This window comes from Plecotus auritus (assembly GCF_963455305.1).
Source record: "Plecotus auritus genome assembly, chromosome: 4".
NCBI classification, from domain to species: Eukaryota; Metazoa; Chordata; class Mammalia; order Chiroptera; family Vespertilionidae; genus Plecotus; species Plecotus auritus.
The window spans coordinates 49,578,893-49,601,883 of NC_137775.1; the positions used below are offsets into that span (position 1 = coordinate 49,578,893).

Sequence of the window (22,991 nt, forward strand, 5' to 3'; positions counted from 1 at the left end):
TGACATTGAGGGCTAGTCGGGGTCCCTGCCCTCAGCAGCCTCCCAGAGGACACACAAGACAAAGGAGCCCACACAGTGCCCTCAAGGTGCCCTTCCCTTTGTTGGGTGGTAGGGGAGAGCAGCATCCATGCATGTGCAGAAGAGCTTCAGGCCAAGGTAATAGGGTGGTTAGGAGGCTCAGGGAGGCTTGGGGTGGGGGTGGGTCATTGAGTATCAACCAAGGGGCTCTCCTTGAACATGCTTTTTAATGAGCCCTGGAGGACAACAGGAAGTATAAGAGAGGGGTCTACCCTTCACACCTCTGGAAGAAAACCAAAGAAATGATGGTAATTTAAAAACAACAAGACAACACCAGACATTTTAGTGAGGAGAATGGCTTCACAGACTCCTAGTTGAATAAAGTACTAAACAAGGACGGAGATTATCCTTAATTGATGGAGCATAATTTCTAAGTACATTTTAAGCACTGAAGGTTTTTCATTTTAATAAAACATTTTTATACTCAATAAAATGGTTCTATATGAAATTAAAACTCAGTGGAGCAATAATACAAAAAATGTAAATAAGTATTGTTATAAGACTGTGTCAAAATATAAAAGCAGACTGACCCAGTCTGTTAATTTTATAATCTCCAAGGAGAGAGAGGGTATATATTTTTAAAAGACTAGCATAATGGGAGACCAGAAGATGGCTGCTGACAGGAAGGCAGACTGCAAGATAGTGTGTGAGTGAGAAAACAAAGGGAGAGTGTGTGGTCGCATGGGGAGTGTTTGTTGGTGAGTTGAGGGACAGCTATACTCCAGGAGACTGTGGGGGACTGCTGGACGGGGCTCCCCTGACCAGGCAGCCCCCACAGCTTGTGGGTTCCCTCGCGGAGTGACCGGCTCAGACGCGGAGACCGCGCCATCTTGAAGGGAAAAATGGATGTTATGGGACGCCTGAAAAGCCTGGGGAATCCACAAATACGGCACCACCAAACAGCTGCGAACCCGAGAACACCAGTCCCAATTGGCACAAGCATGTGGATTCAGAGGAGCTCTACACTCCTTCACAGAAAGGTCAGATTTTGCTGGGATAGGTGAGGTTTGTGGTCCTGGCAGGAGAGAGAAACGCGCGCACGGCGGGAGCTGGAGGACCGACCGGGGGAAGTCTGCGCCTAGAAAAATCCCCAGCCATTGGGGCTAGTGTGATCTGTGAATGTGGAAGGGGGTCCTCAGAGCTACTAACAGAAGGGAACTCTAAAAGGCAACCCATTTTGATCTGGACGCAAAAGGACAGCCTAAAAATGTTTAAAGTGTGCTGGCTGCTTAGACCCAAGGGGAAAAAAGACTGCACAGACTTGCGTGCAGTCCTGGAGTTCGCACACTTACTCTGGTTCTTTTTTCTTCTTCTTTTTTTTTCTTTCTCTTCTTTAAATCCTTGCTTCTGATTACTAAGCCCAATACATAGGATCACCCAATTGGGAACACCCTAAGAGACTGCAAGGGGAAGTTGTTTTTCTGCAACCTGGGGATCAGAGCGGGGAGAAATGATCAGAAAACCAGCTCTTGGGCAACCCACTCCCACAAACCGGTATTAAGTGCCACAGGGAAAACAAAATCTAAACTCTAGCTAGAGAGGACCTATAGACCTGGAAGTCAATCCAGAAGCACTGCCACCCAGGGGTTGAATCACAAATTGACTCTTGTGTAAACACAAATAAAGGAATACAAGAAATAGAAACGTACTGCCTGCTTAAAAATCAGGACTGACGTACAACACTGAGGAGCAGTGGAGTGCAGGGAACTGCAATACTGTCCTGACTAGGAAACAGGTGTGCCAAACAGAACAGCAGAGGAAGTGAATGACCTTCACTACTGCACATTTTTATTTTTTTTTATTTTTATTTTTTTCATCTTTTACTTAAGAAACTATTTTTTTTCTTTTTTCCTCACTTGATTTTACCTTTTTAATTATTACATTTTATTTTCAATCAGCATTATTACTACTACTATTTTACCTTTTTTTTAAAAAAAAAGTGTCATTTTTTCCCTCTTTATTTTACGTTGGGATTAGTGTTCTACATTCTATTTTCATCTTTCCTTTAGTATCATTTTACTCTATCTCAACTTTTCCTTATGCCAACACTCTCTTCCTCACTTTTCCCCTTTTGTTATCCTGTTTCTCTTACCCTATTCCTGCTTTAGATTTTCTCTATTCCTTCCTTTTACCCCTGATAAAATTTCACCCTACTTATATATCTAATTTCCAATCCCCTGCTCCAAGTCCATACACACCCCTCTCTTCTCTTTCTTCATTATCCAAAAACAATTTTTTTCTCTCTGTCCTTTTGCTTGCTTGGTTGTTGATTATATCGATTTTTTTATGCTTGTTTGTGAGATTGTTTTGCTTATTCTTTTTGTTTTTTTGTTTTGTTTTTGTTTGTTTTTTGCTTCTGTTTTCTCTTGCCTCACTTGATATTAGTTGTTGTTTTTAGTTTGCATTCATCTCCAGGTATTTGTTGCTGGCATTTGTTGGGATTAGTGGCTGTTCTATTGGAGTTTTCTCCCCATGTATATAGTTTGTTCCCCCCTTCTTTCTTATTCTTTTCTCTCTTACTTTTTTTTTCTTTTCCCAATTTCATTTTTGCACTCCTTTTTTTCTCTCTCTCCTATCCTCTAATTCACCTTTCTCTGGTGGTCACCTTTATTTGGGGTTATTAATATCGTGAATACATTTATGTTCAGTGCCTTGTGCGTTGTACCTGGTTGTGTTGTATTTTGTGCCTTTAAATCAATGTAGGAGAGAGAGAACTACATAACCAGACACCCAGAGAAGAGAGATCATGGGGAGACAAAGAAACAGCTCACATATGAAAGAAAAGCAGGCATCACCAGAAAAGGAAGTAAACGAAATGGAGGTAAGCAACCTGTCAGAGAAAGAATTCAGAGAAATGGTCATAAGGTGGATGAAAAGAATGTAAGACAAATTCAACAATATGTGTAAGAACCAAGAGGACATGAAGAAGAACCAAGAAATGAAAAATGGCATCGCTGCTGTAAAGAACTCAATAGAAAGCATCAAGAGTAGACTAGAAGAAGCAGAGGATGGCATCAGTGAGCTAGAAAACAAGGTAGGAAAAAATACCCAAGTAGAACAGCTTCTAGAAAAAAAATTAAAAAGCAAGAGGAGAGCCTAAGGGAACTTTGGGACAACACGAAACAAAACGAAACAACATCCACATAATAGGGGTTCCAGAAGGAGAGGAAACTGAGCAAGGAATAGAAAACCTGTTTGAAGAAATAATGACAGAAAACTTCCCTGATATAGGGAAGGAAAAACCCACACAAATCCAAGAAGCTCACAGAGTCCCAAGCAAAATGAACCCCAAAGACCAACGCCAAGGCACATTATAATTAAATTGGCAAACACCAACGACAAAGTAAGACTCTTAAAAGCGGCCAAAGAGAGACAGAAAGTTACCTACAAAGGATCTCCCATCAGACTAGACACTGATTTCTCAATAGAAACACATCAGGCCAGAAGGGAATGGAATGAAATATACAAAGTCATGCAAAAGAAGGGTCTGAATCCAAGAATACTGTACCCAGCAAGGCTATCAATCAAAATTGAAGGTGAAATCAGGAGTTTCACAGACAAAAAAAGACTAAGGGAGTTTATTACCACCAAACCAGCAAACCAGCAATGCAAGAAATGCTAAAGGGTCTGCTGTAAAAAAAAAGAAAAGAAAAGAAAAGAAAAGAAATAGGAAGCAAAGAAGGAACACGGGGTAAAGAATAAAAATGACGACAAACAAGTGCCTATCAATAATAACTTTAAATGTAAATGGATTAAATGCCCCAATCAAAAGACATAGGGTAATGGATTGGATAAGAAAACATGATCCATATATCTGCTGTCTACAAGAAACCCACCTCAGAAAAAAAGACGCACACAGACTGAGGGTGAAGGGATGGAAAAAGGCTTTTCAGGAGAATGGAAATGAAAAAAAAGCTGGGGTAGCAATACTTATACCTGACAAATTGGATCTCAAAGTGAAGGACATAACAAGAGCTAAGGAAGGCCACTTCATAATACTAAAAGGAGCAATCCAACAAGAAGAAATAACTCTGGTAAACATATACGCACCCAATATAGGAGCACCCAAATACATAAAAAAACTCCTGGAGGATATCAAGGGAGAGATTGACAGCAATACAATCATAGTAGGAGAATTTAATACCCCACTATCACCATTGGACAAATCCTCTAAACAAAAAATCAGCAAAGAAACATCAATCCTAAATGACTCACTAGACCAGATGGAATTAATTGACATCTTCAGAACATTTCACCCCAAAGCCACAGAATATACATTCTTTTCAAGTGCACATGGGTCATTTTCAAAGATAGACCATATATTGGTCACAGGCAAAGTCTCCTCAAATTCAAGAAGATAGAAATCATATCAAGCATCTTCTCAGATCACAGTGGCATAAAACTGGAAATCAACTACAATAAAAACAATCCAAAAAAATTAAACACATGGAGACTAAACAGCATGCTATTAAACAATGACTGGGTTACCAGAGAGATCAAAGAAGAAATAAAAAACATCATGGCAACAAACGACAATGAAAACACAACAATCCAAAATCTATGGGACACAGCTAAAGCAGTCTTGGGAGGGAAGTTCATAGCTTTACAAGCCTACTGCAAAAAAAAAAAAAAAAAAAAAAGAAAAGAAAAGAAAAGAAAGAAACAATGGTAATAAATTACATAACCCTACAACTCAAAGAGTTAGAAAGAGAGCAACAAGAAAAGCCCAGTGTAAGCAGAAGGAAGGAAATAATAAAGATCAGAGCGGAGATAAACAACATAGAGACCAAAAAAAAAAAAAATACAAAAGATCAACAAAACCAAGAGCTGGTTCTTTGAAAGGATAAACAAGATTGATGAACCTCTAGCCAGGCTCACAAGAAGCAAAGAGAGAGGACCCAAATAAACAAAATCAGAAATGAAAGAGGAGAAATAACAACAGACCCCACAGAAATACAAAGGATTGTTAAAAAATACTATGAACAACTCTATTTCAACAAACTGGACAACCTGGAGGAAATGGACATATTCCTAAAAAAAAATACAATCTTCCAAAACTCAATCAGGAAGAATCTAAACATCTCAATAGGCCAATAACTATGGAAGAAATTGAAGCAGTCATCAAAAAGCTTCCAGCAAGCAAAAGCCCAGGGTCAGACAGCTTCACAGGGGAGTTTTACCAAACATTCAAAGAAGAACTAAAACCTATCCTCCTCAGACTATTCCAAAAAATTCAAGAGGAAGGAACACTTCCAAGCTCCTTCTATGAAGCCAGCATCACCCTAATACCAAAACCAGATAAAGACAACACAGTGAAAGAGAATTAAAGGCCAATATCCCTCATGAACATAGATGCCAAAATCCTCAACAAAATTCTAGCAAATTGGATGCAGCAGTACATCAGAAAGATCATATACCATGACCATGTAGGATTTATCCCAGGAATGCAAGGATGGTATAATATCCACAAATCAATAAATGTGATATATCACATAAACAAATTGAGAGATAAAAACCACATAGTCATATCAATTGATGCAGAAAAAGCATTGGACAAAATCCAACACCCATTTTTGATAAAAACTCTCAGCAAGGTGGAAATAGAAGGATCATACCTCAACATAATAAAAGCCATATATGACAAACCCACAGCCAACATCATACTCAATGGGCAAAAACTAAAACCATTTCCTCTAAGAACAGGAACATGACAGAGATGCCCACTCTCACCACTCCTGTTCGACATAGTACTGGAAGTATTAGCCATTGCGATTAGACAAGACGAAGAAATAAAAGGCATCCAAATTGGAAAAGAAGAAGTAAACCTGTCCCTATTTGAAGATGACATGATATTGTACATAAAAAACCCTAAAGACTCCATCAAAAAACTATTAGACTTAATAAATGAATTCAGCAATGTAACAGGATACAAAGTTAACGCCAAGAAATCTATGGCATTTCTATACACCAATAGTGAACTTACAGAAAGAGAGACTAAAAAAGCAATCCCATTTACCATCGCACCAAAAAAACTAAGATACCTAGGAATAAACTTAACTAAGGAGGTAAAAGACCTATACGCGGAAAACTACAGGACACTGAAAAAGAGATAGAGGAAGACATAAACAGATGGAAGAATATACCATGTTGATTGGTAGAATCAACATCATTAAAATGTCCATACTACCCAAAGCAATCTATAGATTCAATGTACTCCCCATTAAAATACCAACAGCATATTTCACAGACCTAGAAAGAACTCTCCAAAAATTCATCTGGAATAAAAAAAGACCCCAAATAGCCTCAGCAATCCCGAGAAAGAAGAACAAAGTAGGTGGGATCTTAATACCAGATTTCAAGCTGTATTACAAAGCCACTGTTCTCAAAACAGCCTGGTACTGGCACAAGAACAGACATATAGACCAATGGAATAGAATAGAGAACCCAGATATCAACCCAAACCACTATGCTCAATTAATATTTGACAAAGGAGGCATGAATATACAATGGAGTTAAGACAGTCGCTTCAATAAATGGTGTTGGGAAAATTGGACAGATACATGCAAAAAAAGAAACTAGATCACCAACTTACACCATACACAAAAATAAACTCAAAATGGATAAAAGACTTAAACATAAGATGGGAAACCATAAAAATACTAGAGGAATCCACAGGCAGAGAAATTTCAGACATATGCCAAAGCAATTTCTTCACCAATACCGCTCCTAGGACAATGGAAGCTAAAGAGAAAATAAACAAATGGGACTACATCAAAATAAAAAGCTTTTGTACAGCAAAAGAAACCATCAACAAAACAACAAGAAAGCCTACTGTAAGGGAGAACATATTTGCAAATGTCATCACTGATAAAGGTTTAATCTCCAACATCTACAGGGAACTTATACATAACTTAATAAAAGGAAGATAAATTATCCAATAAAAAAATGGGCAACGGACCTAAATAGAATCTTTTCGAAAGAAGACAGAAGGAAGGCCAAGAGACACATGAAAACATGCTCAAAGTCACTAATTATCCGAGAGATGCAAATCAAAGCGACAATGCGGTACCATCTCACACCTGTCAGAATGGCTATCATCAACAAATCAACAAACGACAAGTCCTGGCAAGGATGCGGAGAAAAAGGAACCCTCATGCACTGCTGGTGGGAATGCAGACTGGTGCAGCCACTTTGGAGAACAGTATGGAGTTTCCTCAAAAAACTAAAAATGGAACTCCCATTTGACCCAGTAATCCCACTTCTAAGAATATATCCCAAGAAACTAGAAACACCAATCAGAAAGGATATATGCACCCCTATGTTCATAGCAGCACAATTCACCATAGCTAAGATTTGGAAACAGCCCAAATGCCCATCAGCAGATGAGTGGATTAGAAAACTATGGTACATCTACACAATGGAATACTATGCTGCTATAAAAAAGAAAGAATTCTTACCATTTGCAGCAGCATGGATGGACCTGGAGAGCATTATGTTAAGTGAAATAAGCCAGGCAATAAAAGAAAAATACCACATGATCTCACTCATTTATGGAAAATAAAGAACATTATAACCTGATGAATCAAAAGATAGATACAGAGGCAGTAAAGCACCGAACAGACTATCAAATTACGGTAGGAAGGCGGGGAATGTTGGGGAGGGGGGGAAAGAAATCAACCAAAGGACTTGTATGCATGCATATAAGCACAACAAATGGACACAAGACACAGGGGGATGGGATGAGGGCACGCGACAGGGGGTAGGGGAGGCTGGGGGAACCTCAATGGGGAAAAAAAAGGAGATATATGTACTACTACATGTAATACTTTAAACAATAAAAAAATAAAAATAAATAAATAAAAAGACTAGCATAATGAAGGTTTCTACATACACATGGTTTCAGTTCTCTTATAGTCAAAGTTTCCTTCCACGCACTGGACATCTTGCAATGGTCACAGATAAAACGGAAAAGTAAAGTTACACAAGAGAATGAGATGAAAGCATATTGGTGAAAAGAAAGTGAAAATTTCAACCACTGTTCAAGCAGGCTAATAATAAATGATGTGTCCACAAAATATATCTGTATGCAAGCTACATGTTTTCCTCAGCAAAATAATAAACTGCAAGAATTAAATTCCAAAGCCCACAGTCATTTGATAGTTCAACAAATTCATCTGATGAGGTAGGGGGAAATATTCATGATCTTCTAATGTTCGTCTGGAATTCTCATTTATAGAAAACTAATATATAGGTGCACACACACCTGTATAGACACACTATTTTAACATGCATCTTGATAAGCAGCACTAACAAAACTTTTGTCTACATATATCATTGATTATACCTGTCATGGAAAAAGTGAATTAGGTGATGCTGTTGAAAGCTCGAGTTACAATATTTGATGTAGAAATGTCATATAAAAGTAATTTCAATTTCACAAGTCTAACACACACCTTTGAAGTCAAGTAACCTTTCTACATTATTCCCATTTGCTACTTGCAGAAAGGGATTAAAAATAGCTCTCCAATATCATCCAACAATATTGAGGGGAAAAGAAAGAAAAATAAGATAAAAAATAAACATTTACTATTAGATTAAATGTGTTGAGATGATAAAACTTTCATATACTGTATTTGAATTGTTCCTTAGTTGAACACGGCTGACATCCCTCACACCATCACCCTAGGAAGCACTGGTTCCTACTTCCCAAGGTTGCTGGGAACATGAAATAAGATGATGTAGCAGAAAGAGATTTGGAAACTGCCTAGTGAGTAACAGAAGTCAATAATCAAGGCCATATTTAGAATTAGAGAGAAAAACTAGGAGGGAAATAAAATAACTGAGCAGGAAACAAATAAAATTTTTCTATTTACTAATCTCATGTCATATTCACAAGGATAGCAGAATTAAATTGTGTGGATTCATCATTTTTTAAATTTTATTTTCACTGTCTTTATAATGCTGTAACAAATGCCAGCAAAATTCATACAAGTGGGGGAAATGGGAAGATCCCAACACAGGGAATTATTACTGAACTCTCTGTAAAATATCTCATACTATCTGCCCAAGAAGTCCCCTATCTTCCTCCTGAGCCAAAGGGTTTTCATCCAAGAAGAAAAAATGGTCTTCGGAATCAGAAAGGCCTAAAAATGGTCTTCGGAATCAGAAAGGCCTACCACTCATCAGCCATGTCACCTTGGCCAAGCTGGGTGCATTTTGAATCTCTGATTTTTCGCCTATAAAAATGTGCAAAGAGCCTGGCTGGCCTGGCTCAGTGGTCGAGCATTGACCTATGAACCAGGAGGTCACAGTCGATTCCTGGTCAGTGCACATGTGTGGGTTTTGGGCTCAGTCCCCAAATATCACTGATGTTTCTATCTCTTTCTCCCTCTCCCTTCCTCTCTGAAATCAACAGAGATATTTTTTAAAAAAGAAATAAAACAAAATATCTAAAGTTGCTGAGGACTGAAGGTGAAACATTGGTGTGAACTCACAGTAGGCTTTTTTCTCCCTGCCCCTCACAGAGCCTTCCTGATCACCCCAGCAAATCAAGGGAAGAATGCACAGATAACTCATTTTTCTAGCATGTATGCCTGGGAAGTTCATGTGCTAATTAAATATATATGACTTTGTGATATATTAGCTTCTGTTACTGAATTCTTAAAGGACTATCCAACTTATCGTGCATTTGTGGTTATTTCATGTGGAAACCAGACAGCACTGCTTCAAATCAAGATCTGTTCCGGCGTCATCTCTCCGGCCCTGGCAGTGAACCCTGTGCGTGGTTGTTGAGTTACTCTACTGCCCAGGGGTGGTGGGGATCTGGGGTGGGCAGGGAGGGTGGAGGCCATGAGCTAGGACCTGAGAGCTGCAGCTGGCTCCTAGGAGCTCTCAGCTTGTGTCCTGGAGAAATTCTAACAGCAGAGACCACATCCCGCCCCCATTCCGTTTTACCTGTCAGTTGGTGGGGTACCGCCTGTCACGACAGAGGGAAGGAATGTGAAGGGCATGTTGGCAGGATGCTAGCTCACATACCTGGATGAGATAGTGGGAACATAAACTGAGGAGCTCCAACAGCTGCAAGTGGCTTCCAGCGGCTAACACATCCTGGATCACGCCCGGCTCCAGCAAAATCTGTTATTTAATAATAGAAAACTACCAGTTACTTAAAAATTAATACTAGCTTAACATGGAAAATATATGGCTATATTTAAATTGCCACTTCACATGCTCTATCTGAATTATGGAAGTCAGTTCTTTCCCACATTCTGATTAACAAGCTGTGGCCCTCACTCTAACAGCAGACTTCCTGTTTCCTATACTCATTTCACGTGTGTAAGACTCTGCACCTAACAACTTGTTTCTGTAGGAGTATATAACCTTTTGCAAAGAATAATATAGTAGTATTAAAATTCACTATTTAAAAACAAACAAATTTTAGTTTTTCTAAAAACTAATCTCATAATATTTAAAAACAAACAAATTTTAGTTTTTCAAAGTATATTTCAGAATTTTGTAACAGTATGATTAATAGATATTTTAGGAATAAGGGCTTATATTTTTCTACTTGCAATGTGAGACCAGAGGTGATATTATTTCCTTTTACTTCTAAGTCCAGCAACAGTAAATTTCAACCATAAATTTCCATTTTTCTCAATCTCTGATTCTCTAATATTTTCTATTTCAAATGAAAGATGAAGAAATAGCATCTTCATAACAAAGACATCACAGAGAAGTAAAACTTCTCAAATATACTGGTGTTATCAACTCTTCATTTTTTCTGGTTAATTACAACTTTGTGCCCACTGCTGCCAGCTCCTGAGCTACTGAACAAGGCTGGAGAAAAGCCCATAGCCGCGTTGGCTAACTTCACTTTACATGGATGACTGCCAGACCCAAGAAGGCCTTAGTGCTGCTCCCAACATCTGAACTCATTTCCCATTTCCCAAGCCCAGTGGTTCCCAAAGTGGAGTCCCTGTTCCAGCAGCATCAGCATCACCTGGGAGCTTGTAAAAATTGCAAATTCTTGGGCACCTCCCCAGACCTAAGTGCATCAGAAACTTTCAGGAGAGGCCTAGAAACTGGTGCTTTAACAAGGCTCCTGGTGGTTCTGATGTGCAGGGCAGCATGAGAAACACTGATGTGGTCCATTCAGTCCCACTCTGCTACTTCTCACACATATCTCTCTCCTCCATCCTCTTCTTACTCAAACCTCATGATCTTTCAAAGGCTCTCACCACCAAATCTACCAGCCACCTACCCATATCTACATTAGCATACAAATATGCCATTCATAACAAATTTCCTCAGGAAAGTTGTCTATATAATACCGCTATTTGCTCTGCGATGTTCTCTCCTGAACCCACCCCTACTGAGTTTTATTCAAATTGTCCCTCTAAAGGTGCTCTTGATAAAGGTCACTAGTGACCTCCAAACCCAGTGGCCAAATCCAATAGTCATTTCTCAATAATTAATCTTATTCAAGCCAGCAGCAGTTAGCAAAGTTGATTGCTCTCCTTCTGGAATGATTCCTTCCCTTGCTTCTGGCACAGTGCTCTGTTTGTTGGTTTCTTGTACTTTACTAACCACCCCTCTCCATCTTTTTCCCAATCTGTAAGCTGTGAAGATGCCCAGAGCTCCATTCTCAGATCTCTCATTTCCTCTCTCCACTTACTCTGTGGATGATTCATGTAATCCCATGGCTTTAAAACTATTTATGCTGATTAGACTCAAGTTTGTTTCTTCAGCCCCAACCTCACCCTTGAACTCCAGACTATTATATCCAACTGCTTATGACGTATCACCACATGAATGTCTAAAAGGCAGCTCAAACTGGACGTGCCCCATTCTGAGCTCTGATCCTCTCCACCAACCATCAAACCTGCTCCCATCTCAATCCTACCATCTCAGCAAACAGCTGCTCTCAGCGATGTAGGCTAAACCCCCCAAATCATTCTTGACTCTTCTTGTTTTCCTCATATCTCACATCTGAACCACCAGCCACTCCTGTTGACTCTACCTTCAAAACAGTTCCAGAATCCAATCACCACTCAGTACTGCTTCCATCGATATCACTCTGGTCCAGCAGTTGCCGACCGGTGGTCCGTGGACCACTGGTGGTCCGTGAGGTCCGAAAGGTTAGCGACTGCTGCCTAGTCCAATCCACTGTCTTCCTGGATGAAATATAATAACCTCCTAACTATTGAACTGTTTTCTCCTTTGCCCCCTCATGCTGTTTTTACTAATATCAGTCAAGTTGATCCTTTAAAGACATAAATAAAATTATGTCACTCCTTTATTCAAAACTCGCCAATGATTTTTTTATGTCGTTGAAAAAATCCAAATTCTTCACTGTAACATAAAAAGTTCTTTGAATACACTGAGGACCCTAGTGTTTACAACTAGCTGCTTTCTTTGCCAATCACTCTTCCTCAATATACCAGCGTGGCTCACTCACTCATGTCCTTCACACCTCTGCTCAAATATCATCTTCCCTGAGAGGCCCTATCTGACTCCAACCCTCCTCATTCCCTGTCTCCTTATTCTGCTTTATCTTTTTCACAGTGTTTACCACCTTGCGACTTAGTCCATATTTGTCTATTTGATTATTTTTTTTTTGTTTCTCCACTCAAAGGATAGAAGATACAGACGAACAGAGACCTAATCTATTTTACATCTCCAGTGCTTAGAACAATGCCCAACACACAGCTCTCACTTAATATCAGTGAATTTATTTTATAACAAATTATGGATAAATTAATTTCTAAGTATATTTTAAAATTCAGAATTAATTTTTAACCTAATTTTAATTAGTCTATTCTATTAACTAATTTAACCTAACAGAAAAGAGGGAGAAGAACTATAAACTTATACTGAAAAGTCTTTATAGCTCCTTTTCCTTCTAGTCAGAAGGAGAAACTTGCATTTCCCCAACTCCTCCAGGAGAGAGGCTTTGACTGACAGTCAGGAAATTATTGCAGCTCCCATCACAGGCGCAAGAATGCAGTATGTTCTTGCAGAAGAGGCATGGCCTGAGGCACAGAATAGGGAATAGATGGATTAGAAAGGTTAGGCTTAGCCTTTAAATCCTGTCAGTTGCGCTTATTACACACGACTGGCATTCATGATAACCTCCCAGGCTCGGAAATGCCAAACACAAAGGCAGATATCACAGAGAGACAAGGGGAATATTCCACAGCACGTGCAACACGTCCAGAGGGCCCCTTGGAGAAACCCTCCCATGAAAAACCCCTGCCGGGACGGTTTTTGTCTTTGTTTTACTATTCTGTAGTTGTTGTTTTTCTCTCCATCATTATAAGTTTTTTTGTTTTTTTTAAGACAACTGCATCACAGAAAATCCCTAGATGCTTTTAAAGGACCCACTTTGAAAAAAACAAAAAACCTACCAGGAAAGCTGGGTTTCACTGATGGAAACAGAACCAGTGTTTGCAAGCACCAGTTGCGCTAGTCTTTTCAATTCAACTTTGTTGATCTTTGGTGACTGGTTCTGATGTATTTTTCCAGAGAATCTGTGTTTGGGCAGTAATACAAAGGTTCACTATCCTCACAATTTACAGTATCGTGAATTTGTCTGTCACCTGCCTAGGATCATTGCCTGAGGAAGAGCCTCCTGCAGAAGGAAGGGCTCTCAAACACATCCATGTATGGAGGACAACAGAGGAAGCTAAGTTCCAGTCCTTCAAAGCCTATGTGGGTCACAGTGAGGCCTTTCAGAAACAATGTCCATCTGCATCTAGTCTGGCACTCAGTGCAGGACAGATGGGAGGATGGGTCACTTGAGGACCACCTACAGGGAGGGAGGGTGTCCACAGAGAGTTCAGAGCACAGACTGGAGGAGTGGAAGCTAATATTTAGTATCTTGATACATCCTGTCACTCATCAAACTGGAGGAGCTTAGCTCAGAGGGCAGCATCAACAATGGACAAAACATGTCTGAATAACAACAGAGATCAAGAAATATAAGATGCTAAAAGTCAAGTGGTCCAGGATGCAGTGGGGAAGGTGAAAAACATTACAGACGCCTAACTGGGCTGGGCACTGCCTCTGCTCAATGATGCTCACCTGCTCAAGTGGAGGCAGGGCTGGGGCTTCTCCAGGTTAAACAAAGAGGTTGTGATGCAATCTCAGGTGGCTCATGAGTACCTCTTGTTTACAGGGCCATCTGCATGGAATATTATCTCCCAGCACCCACTCCTACCTGACCTCCAGGTGGCAGAATGCAGAGGGGCTGAACTTGAGAGGAACTGGACAGTGCTAGCGGGGGAGCTGACCATCTCATGGTGGAACCTCTCCTGCAGCTATGGCAAGCTAGGTCATGTGACCTGAGGAAAGGTCCACAGCTGAGCTCCACCTCAAATGCTGAGACTCCACTCCTTTTGATCAACTTGGGATAAGACCTGGCCAGTGGCTGCGGTCAGGGTGACACTGGCTGGTGTGACAAAGCAATAGAGGTAAAAACGACAATTGCAGTAGAAGGTGGTGGTCTCTAAAGTTACCAGTGAGCGTTATTACATCAGAATTCAGTCATGAAGTGGTCCCATCGCCCTGCTGGAACGAGGCACCCTTGAATACTTGGTCCGAATGTGTCCTAAGCAGCAGGGTTGGTTAGCGAGTAGTTGAAACTGTGCAAACTCTAATGAAGACCCTTCAAACTGGAACGAGACTAGGGCTCCTGGTTCCAGTTCCTCAGGCAGGACATGGGACCCGAAACAAATGGAAGAGGAGTGAGGGGTCTCGGGTGACATTCTGCACAAGGCATGATGGGATAGGCCACCTCCACCAGTGCCCAGACCTCACCTGGCTGGCTCTGAGAGGGCAGGGCTAGGACTGATGTGGTACACAGACCCCATGGCGTCCCTGCCATTCCTTCTGCAGCTCCTGTTCCCACATCACCAAGCGTCCACACTCTCAAATCGGTCTTGTTATTCTTTTTCTTCTCTTTATTTTCCCTCCCACTTTTATGTTGCTTCTTAAATTAGTTGCTGGTAGGGATTTTCTTGAATCATCATGACAAGTCATAGGGTGACCTTTTCCCCCTCCCTTATGAACAGTAAGTCAGAATCTTCAGAAAATTTTATATCTCATGTCTTCAAAGCTATCTTCCTCATTTCTTGCTTTAGGAAACTTTTGTTTTATTTTTTGTAATGTATTTTTATTGATTTCAGAGAAGAAAGGGAGAGGGAAAGAGAGATAGAAACATCAATGATGAGAGGGAATCACTGATTGGCTGCCTCCTGCACGCCCCCATAGGTGATCGAGCCCACAACCCGGGCATATGCCTTTGTCCAGAATGGAACCCGAGACCCTTCAGTCCCCAGGCTGACGCTCTACCCACTGAGCAAAACCGGCTAGGGTGCTTCAGGAAATTTAAATTGCTTACTTCTGGGTTTGTGGACAGAGCAGCCTGGAGGAATTGAACATGTTAAAGCTAGACAGCTACGGTCTTTACTAAACACACAACTGTGCACACAGGAACACAAGCACTTCTGTAAGCACTCTTCAACTGCAAATTAGAGGTGGCCTAATACTGTTTATAAGAATAAATGAGCACATTTCCCCTCATTTTAATATTTTGTTTATTTGGGATTTTTTTTTTTTCTGTATAGTAAAGCAAAACGTCAAATTATCACATTTTGAATTTATAAGCCATCAGGTAAATTAAATACAACTGAATAAATAAATTTTAAATGATCATATATTCAAGACACATAAAACCCTTTGCATAAAGCTCTTCAAGAGACTTCTGTAGACAGAACATGAACCATAAGATCTAGCTTTAAGAAACTGCCATGAATGTAATTTTTGTTTCTAAGCCATTACACTAAGGATATGTTTATCCACAAGGTGGCGCCTATGTTTAAAGCAAAAGATTTTTCTAAATTATTCATGTACAGCACCTCTACCACTGACACCTTAAGTTTATTTTTAGGAAAGAAAAATAAATCAAGTAAGGATAATAAAACATATGAAATCTACTTTTAAAATGTTTCTATCGTTTGAGAAATGTTCATAAATATTTCTGTCGAAATGCTTAATTTAAGCAATACTGATTAGAATTCAGTAGTTTTTCATAAATCAGGTCCCAATATTTGAATGTAGTTCAAACTTTTTGTCCTTGTATTTAGAAACTCTCATGATGTGACCCCAACCCACTTTTTACAACTTAATTACAATTCTGCATCCTTATGGTCCCTCTGCTAAAGCCAACAGTCCACTGTTCACACTCAGGCAATACCTTTTTCTCCACCTTGATAATCTTCATCCTAACTTCTTCAAAATCCATATGTCAAAACCCTTCCCAGTCTTCAAGATTCAACTCTAAGTCCACCTCCTGTACAAAGCTTTTCAAGGTCTTCCCTCCCTGCAATCCCCAGCTGGGATTAATCTCCTGGGACTACAAACTACCACAGACATTGAACTAAGGCCATGGGCTCTAGGTCACTCTGCCTGACTTCAAATCCTGGCTCCTCTACTTACTGGCATAATGAGATTGGGAAAATGATTCAATTCTATGTGCCCCAGTACAATGAAAATAATACCTATCTCAAAAGATTGTTTTAAGAACTGAGAAAATGCTTTGTATCACTACAGCTGTGTATGGCTTTGTGTCAACAAAATGGCTTAAACAAGTATGGGTTTTATTTTTTCCACAACACTTGGATTAGGCAGCCCGGCTTGCAAACAAACCAAGCTCCTTGTATTTCCCTATGTGGCTAATCTTAGCCTATGGTTTCCTGGCAACAAAACAGCTGCCATATCTCTAGACATTGCATCTCCATTCAGACCAGAAAGAAAAGAGAAGGCAATAAAACAAAAACCACGAGCCAGCTAAGTCTGTCATTACTCATCACAAAACAGTAGGTTTCCTACAACCGCTGCCACATAGACTTCCATTTACATTTCATTTGCCAGGTCTAGGTCACGTGACTACCACATCTGTAAAAGAACTCAGGAAGTTGACTTTTTATGGCTAGAAGCACTACCGTCTCCAATCTAATTGGAGCTCTGTACAAAGAAAAAAGAGGAAATGGATATTGTGTAGGCAATCAGAGTGTAGACTAAGGCTCTGAACACTGTTTCTATGATGGTAAATCTGCAATAAATGCTAACTATTATGTTTCTTTTTCCTGCAGCTACATGTTTTTGCCCTGAATGAATTATGTGTGTGTATCTAATCTCATGTTTTACCTATGAGAGTTGGATGGCAGGGTCCATCCTATTTTATGTTCATGGCTGCTGTACATCCTGGAAGAGAACCTACTAGAATTATTTAGTAAAATTCACAGGTGTGAAAACTACAGTCCCTGAAAGAAATGTTAAAAAATGCCAAAGTGCCTTTCCAGCGGTGATGACCTCCCCACGACAACCTGTCTCTCGCTAAGGATCTCCTCCATCCCTCTCCAGAAGAGGAGAAGAGGAGACACAAGAAGAAGCGCCTGGTGCAGAGCCCCGATTCCTACTTCATGGATGTCAAATGCCCAGGATGCTATAAAATCACCACTATCTTTAGCCATACGCAAATTGTAGTTTTGTGTGTTGATTGCTCCACTGTTCTTTTTAGTCAACAGGAGGAAAGCAAGGCTTATAGAAGGATGATCCTTCAGAAGGAAGCAGCACTAAAAGCACCTCGAATCAAGATGAGTGGGAAACCATCGCAATCAACACATTTTGGATACAAAAAAAAAAAGATGTCAAAAGCCTTCATAGGGGAGCCTGGCCACATGCTAATCCTCTTCAAGGACTATGTAATTAAAAGTGCTAAATGAAGGCACACATAGACATTTCAACTAACAGTTGTAATAATATATCCACATAAAGGTAACCGTTGTGTTGTGTTGTATATAATACATTTGTGATTTGATGATTGAGCCCTTAATTAATAAATTTTTTTAGGGGGCTTCCTTCCAAACACAGTAAGAACACTTATACAAATTTCTAAAAGATTCAATATCACATGTTTAAAAGTACTACTTTGAGCCTTTCCTTCTCCCTTTTCTTCCCCCACAGGCACATATCCTTAACCTCTAAGGGACCCCATGAGACTTGTAACCGGGGCCCCCTTTCCTCTGATTTCCCAGCGAGACAAAGCAGCCCAGCCTAGGCTTTCCTGTTATTGCTATGCCCTTCCTTGTTTCACTGTTCTAAGTGAGTCTTTTGCTGCAGCCAATACATTCTTATTTGCTTTTCTTAAAATAAAAAGGACTAACTTTTATGTTCAATTCATTAGAATATGAAAAAAACAGATTTGATTTTCAGAATATTTTAAAGACTGTTAAAAACCACAAAGATAAAATAATAATTAAAGTATCCTAGTAAGAAAAAGAATGGTGTAGCCTGGCCAATGTAGCTCAGTGGTTGAACATCAACCCATGAACCAGGAGACTGGGGTTTGATTCCTGGTCAGGGCTCAATTCCCAGTAGGGGGTATGCAGGAGGCAGCCGATCAATGATTCTCATCATTGATGTTTCTATCTCCCCCTCTCTCTCTCCCTTCCTCTCTCTTAAAAAAAAAAAAAAGTCCATCAATAAAAACATAGGTTTTTTTTTTTTTTAAAGAAAGGTGTAGATATCACTTTGAGATTCTATTATCTTCCTTCACATGTTTACACAAGATCATTTGGTTTATGTGAAATTTCTAAGGTTGCAGAAGCATAGCCTCGCCTTCTCTAAGATGCCAAGAGGAGTCCTTGGAATAGATGAGGACTCTAACATTGCACTACCAGGAAAACTGGTAACTTTTGCTATTTTGCAATAATTTTGTTTATTACCATTAATGTGACTTAAAGAATTTTCCAGTCCAAGTCCATAGACACTGCCGCTGAAACGGGTTCTTCCTTTCCTATTTCAGGACAAGTGGAAGGATGATGGATTAAATACTCTATCTAGGTGCCTGAGAAGAGAGGGAAGAAAGAAGTCAAATGGAATTCTTAGCTGTGGTATGATTAATGCTAAGATAGTGGTCGCCACAGGGTGCTGTCACAGCACTTGCATTGGGATGCCTCACTTCATTGAAGTTGCAAATAATTCTTCTTATGAAAAAGCTGGGTTCCTTCACATCATATGAGCAAACCCTCCTTTTTTTGGCTCCTTCTCCATTAATGTGACTTTGGCATTTCAAAGCTCTGAGATTAATCATTCTGTCAGCTAGTCATGTCCAACATAGTGTTCTTCATTATACTTAAATTAACAAAATATATTATTTAGCAAAATGTAAAGATAAATTATATACACTTATATCACCTTTAAAAATGGCCTCATTATTTGAGAAAGCAGAACAAATTTTTGATAGTTTCTAACATTAAGGGAAAGAAGTGGTCCCAGCAATTAAATATAATGAAATATAATGGTCATTACCAGTTATAAAAAAGCCAAATTAATTATTAAGACTTACTTTTATAACTAATGCTCTTTCAAGGTGATGAACACAGGAGGTTTCATCCCATAGAGCTTTACTGATGAAGCTGGGCTTCTCCACACAGAACTAGTTTCTTATAATGCTAGCATGAGCAGAGAAGAAAGAAACATGACTTAAAATACTGACAGCCAAAGATGAAAGGTCTCTGAAAAAAATGAATAGGGCTGAAGCCACTGTTCATGTGTAGCTGGCCACCGTTACGCTACTAATGAGTGCTGGAGCAGAGACAGAAGCAAAGAGCCAAAAGGAATGATTGCTCTGTGGTGCAGTCCATGCTGAGAGAGCGGTGTTCAGGGGCACCTGGCTGGAGATGCTTCATTTCATGGAAGGAAGCTGTGAAGTAATTCTTCCTATGAAAACTATATCATTAATATCCAGTAGTATTCTACAAAGTACTAAGGCTCTATTACTCATTCTCTTATCTGAACTAGTATAACTTTTGGAGCATTGAATATCCTCAGGTACTTCACTATGCTCCATACACAGTAATAATTCAGGCCCCTGGTAATCCATTTCTAACAAGTGGAATAGTGTGTTGGTCTAGCAATTCGAGTCACTCTGAGAAAACAATCCCTGAGCATTTTTTTCATCAATCCATCCTTAACTTCTAGTAAATCCTAATACATAGTAGGTGCTCAGTAAGTACTTGATGAATTAATGGATCTCAATTTGAGAGTAAACTACAAATGGATGGTTTCTGTGAAGTACACAAAGAAAATAAATATTCACAAATTAATTTAGGATATTCAATGGATACCTACTTAAAATATAAATCTTCTTAAAAATTATGTTTGGCCAGTTAGGTTTTTTATCTTGAAATTAACCACGAAGACCATACATTTTTGCCATCAATTGGTTTTCTTTTTAAAAATCTTCTATTTAGAATTGTAAAACTCCCATACACGACTACTTCAGACAGATACTATATGCTTCCAGCAGAGGGCTCAAGAATTCTATTTTAAGGAAAGAAGTTTAAAAAACTTATTATCCAACAGCAGCTATTATAAAACTCTTTCATACACACACACACAAAGTTCCTTCTCTTAATCAAGTAATCCCAGGTCTATAAATTTATTTAAAACAATCCAAATAAAAAAAAAGTGGATTATAATAAGAGGTTATTATTTACATATTATGCATTTATGGATAAATGGATGTTTACACCTAATTCCAGAAAAGAAATTGAAGTAAATTATAATCACAAAAATCTATATATAATTACTTAGGCATATGGGAAAATACCAGGGAAAAAAAATGGACAGATACTATAGAATGTGTAAGTAAGTGAGAATTTTGGTAAATATTGTTCTCCACTTTTATTCTGGTTTATGTTTGTGTTAACATCTGAGTTATTTTTTTCATTTTCAAAGATGAAAAATGTAATTTATTTTTATAGCATTTGTATGTCCCATATTTTTAGTGATAAAAATAAGGATGGAAAAAATTTAGGAAGGAGGTGAAATGGTTTATTTATGGAACAACTTAGGAATTTGGAGACATTTCATTTTTGTAGGCAGAACTAATGGGCTGTAGCATTTTATTCATGCCTACAAATAACATTTAAGTACCCCCGGGATTCCAAAAACTTCCAGACAGAGGTCCCAAATCTCTTTATTCACTTTATTGATTTACTCATATTCTATCTCATTTTGAGAAGAATCTGAGGTATCAATGCAAGCATTTAAAAATTAGGAACATAAGTATTTCAAGCTAAAGAAAACAAAAAGTATTATGAGATTAAAAGAGGATATGTACTTGTTCTATATATATCGTTAAGGCATTCTTATCGATAGGGTAATTTGTATGAGTAGGTTATATTATCTAAAACTTTCATTTCAGGATATATATATACACACACATATTATATATATGCATATGAATATGTACTCATAACTATTAAAAATGAGCCACAAATATGGCACTAAGCTCCCTAGCATAAAAACTAAAAAGAGAATAATGAAATCTAATACAAGATATAAAAATATCAAAATACTAAAATAATCCTAGCTACCTTCTCCAGGCCCTGAGATCTAATGGAAATTTTCCTGCTGACATTAAAAGTATCATTACAATCTACAGATGATGTATTATAAAATTGTCTACCTGAAACCTGTATAATTTTATTAACCAATGTCACTCCAATAAATTGAATAAAAATAATTTTTAAAATCAGAGTATCATTGAATGACTACACTTTCAATACCATCAAAAGTGTATTTTTATAGAAAATTGCATAAAAAGTAAAAGTGAATAAAAAGAACCTTAAAACCCAGACATTCTGTTTTGATTTTCTACCATGATCCAGGTATAAAATTTAGAATAGCTGAGCAGTGGTTCTTAATGACGGCAGCACAACTTTTTAGGGAGTAATTTGGAAATTTGTATAGGTATTTTTGGTTGTCCCAGGAGGGGGGACACTACTGGCCATCTATCGGGCAGCAGCCAGGGATGCTAGATGTTATGCAAAATGTAGGACCAACCACAAAGAACTGCCTTATATCCTGCACATTTGAATGCCCTGCTGGACATGCACATTAAGTACAAACAGTTTATAAAAATCTAAGCCCAGAATCTAACTCGGTTTCATATATAAGCACAATTTTGTGTGTGTGTGTGTCAAGACACACTAAAATTTCCAGGAGTGCTATCACAATAAAAACCAAGAGAAGACCATTGTTTTATTTTGTATGTAATTTGACTAAGAGTTGTTCACTATTTTAGAAAACCATGACCCCTACGGCATGCCTCTGTGGTATCTCAGTTTCCAGCAAAGCATTCAGGTGCCAGTCTGCATCTGTATGCAGGTGCCCCCGGCATGGCCATTCCACCTGTAGGTGTAGATAGGTGACTATTTCATTATGTCTTCTGAAAGGGTTCTGCCCAAACATTTACATACTGAAATAAAAATTATTTTTATTGTTATTTCTTTTCTTCTGTTTGTTCTTTATATATCGTTAAGGCATTCTTATCAATAATTAGGGTAATTTGTGTGAGTAGGTTATATTATCTAAAACTTTCATTTCAGGATAGTAAAGGTGGCCTTTTTATATTAAGATCTAATAGATGATGTTAAGAACCACCAAGTCAGATGGACAGACTGCATATCTTCTGGGAATCCATTATGTATATAATTTCTCCCAAATGAACTTTTAGTAAGAGCTCTCCAGTAAACAGGCTGAGGCTAGGTACAATCGTTCTGTTACTGAACAGGGGAAAAGTTTATATACTTAAAGAAACTTACATCTTTTTATCAAAAATAAGGATCTAATCAAGATTCTCCACTAAATAAACTGTCAATCTACCTCTACTCAGAGGAGATTTGATGGAGCACCTGAAAAATTTCCTTAGAGAATAATTTTGAGTGCAGCCCAAATCCCAATGATCAAGAAAGAACACAATTGTAATGATTTCTGCTTAGAAGTATTCCAAAACAGGAGTTACTGAGCAAATGGCTCCTCAAACATAAGAAAAAATCCCA

General features: G+C 38.7%; 1 protein-coding gene and 1 pseudogene across 9 annotated transcripts in view; one reads left to right on the top strand and one right to left on the bottom strand.

Moving 5' to 3' along the window:
• KLHL32 (kelch like family member 32) overlaps nt 1–22,991 on the bottom strand; it is a 196,340-nt gene that overhangs the window by 93,697 nt on the left and 79,652 nt on the right. For 7 of the 8 annotated variants that reach the window (XR_013960464.1, XM_080665871.1, XM_080665869.1 and 4 more), the window contains exon 5: nt 10,114–10,212. The exons of the other annotated variant lie outside the window; for it this stretch is intronic. Coding sequence is in view for 6 of the 7 variants with exons in the window: in XM_080665871.1 (XP_080521997.1) it covers nt 10,114–10,212 (99 nt within the window). In the remaining variant the exon portion in view is untranslated. The remainder of the gene's footprint in view (nt 1–10,113; nt 10,213–22,991) is intronic. 8 annotated transcript variants of the gene reach the window in all.
• LOC308245920 (small ribosomal subunit protein eS27-like) lies at nt 17,457–17,718 on the top strand (annotated as a pseudogene). Its single transcript has one exon. The product of its transcript is annotated as a small ribosomal subunit protein eS27-like (transcript).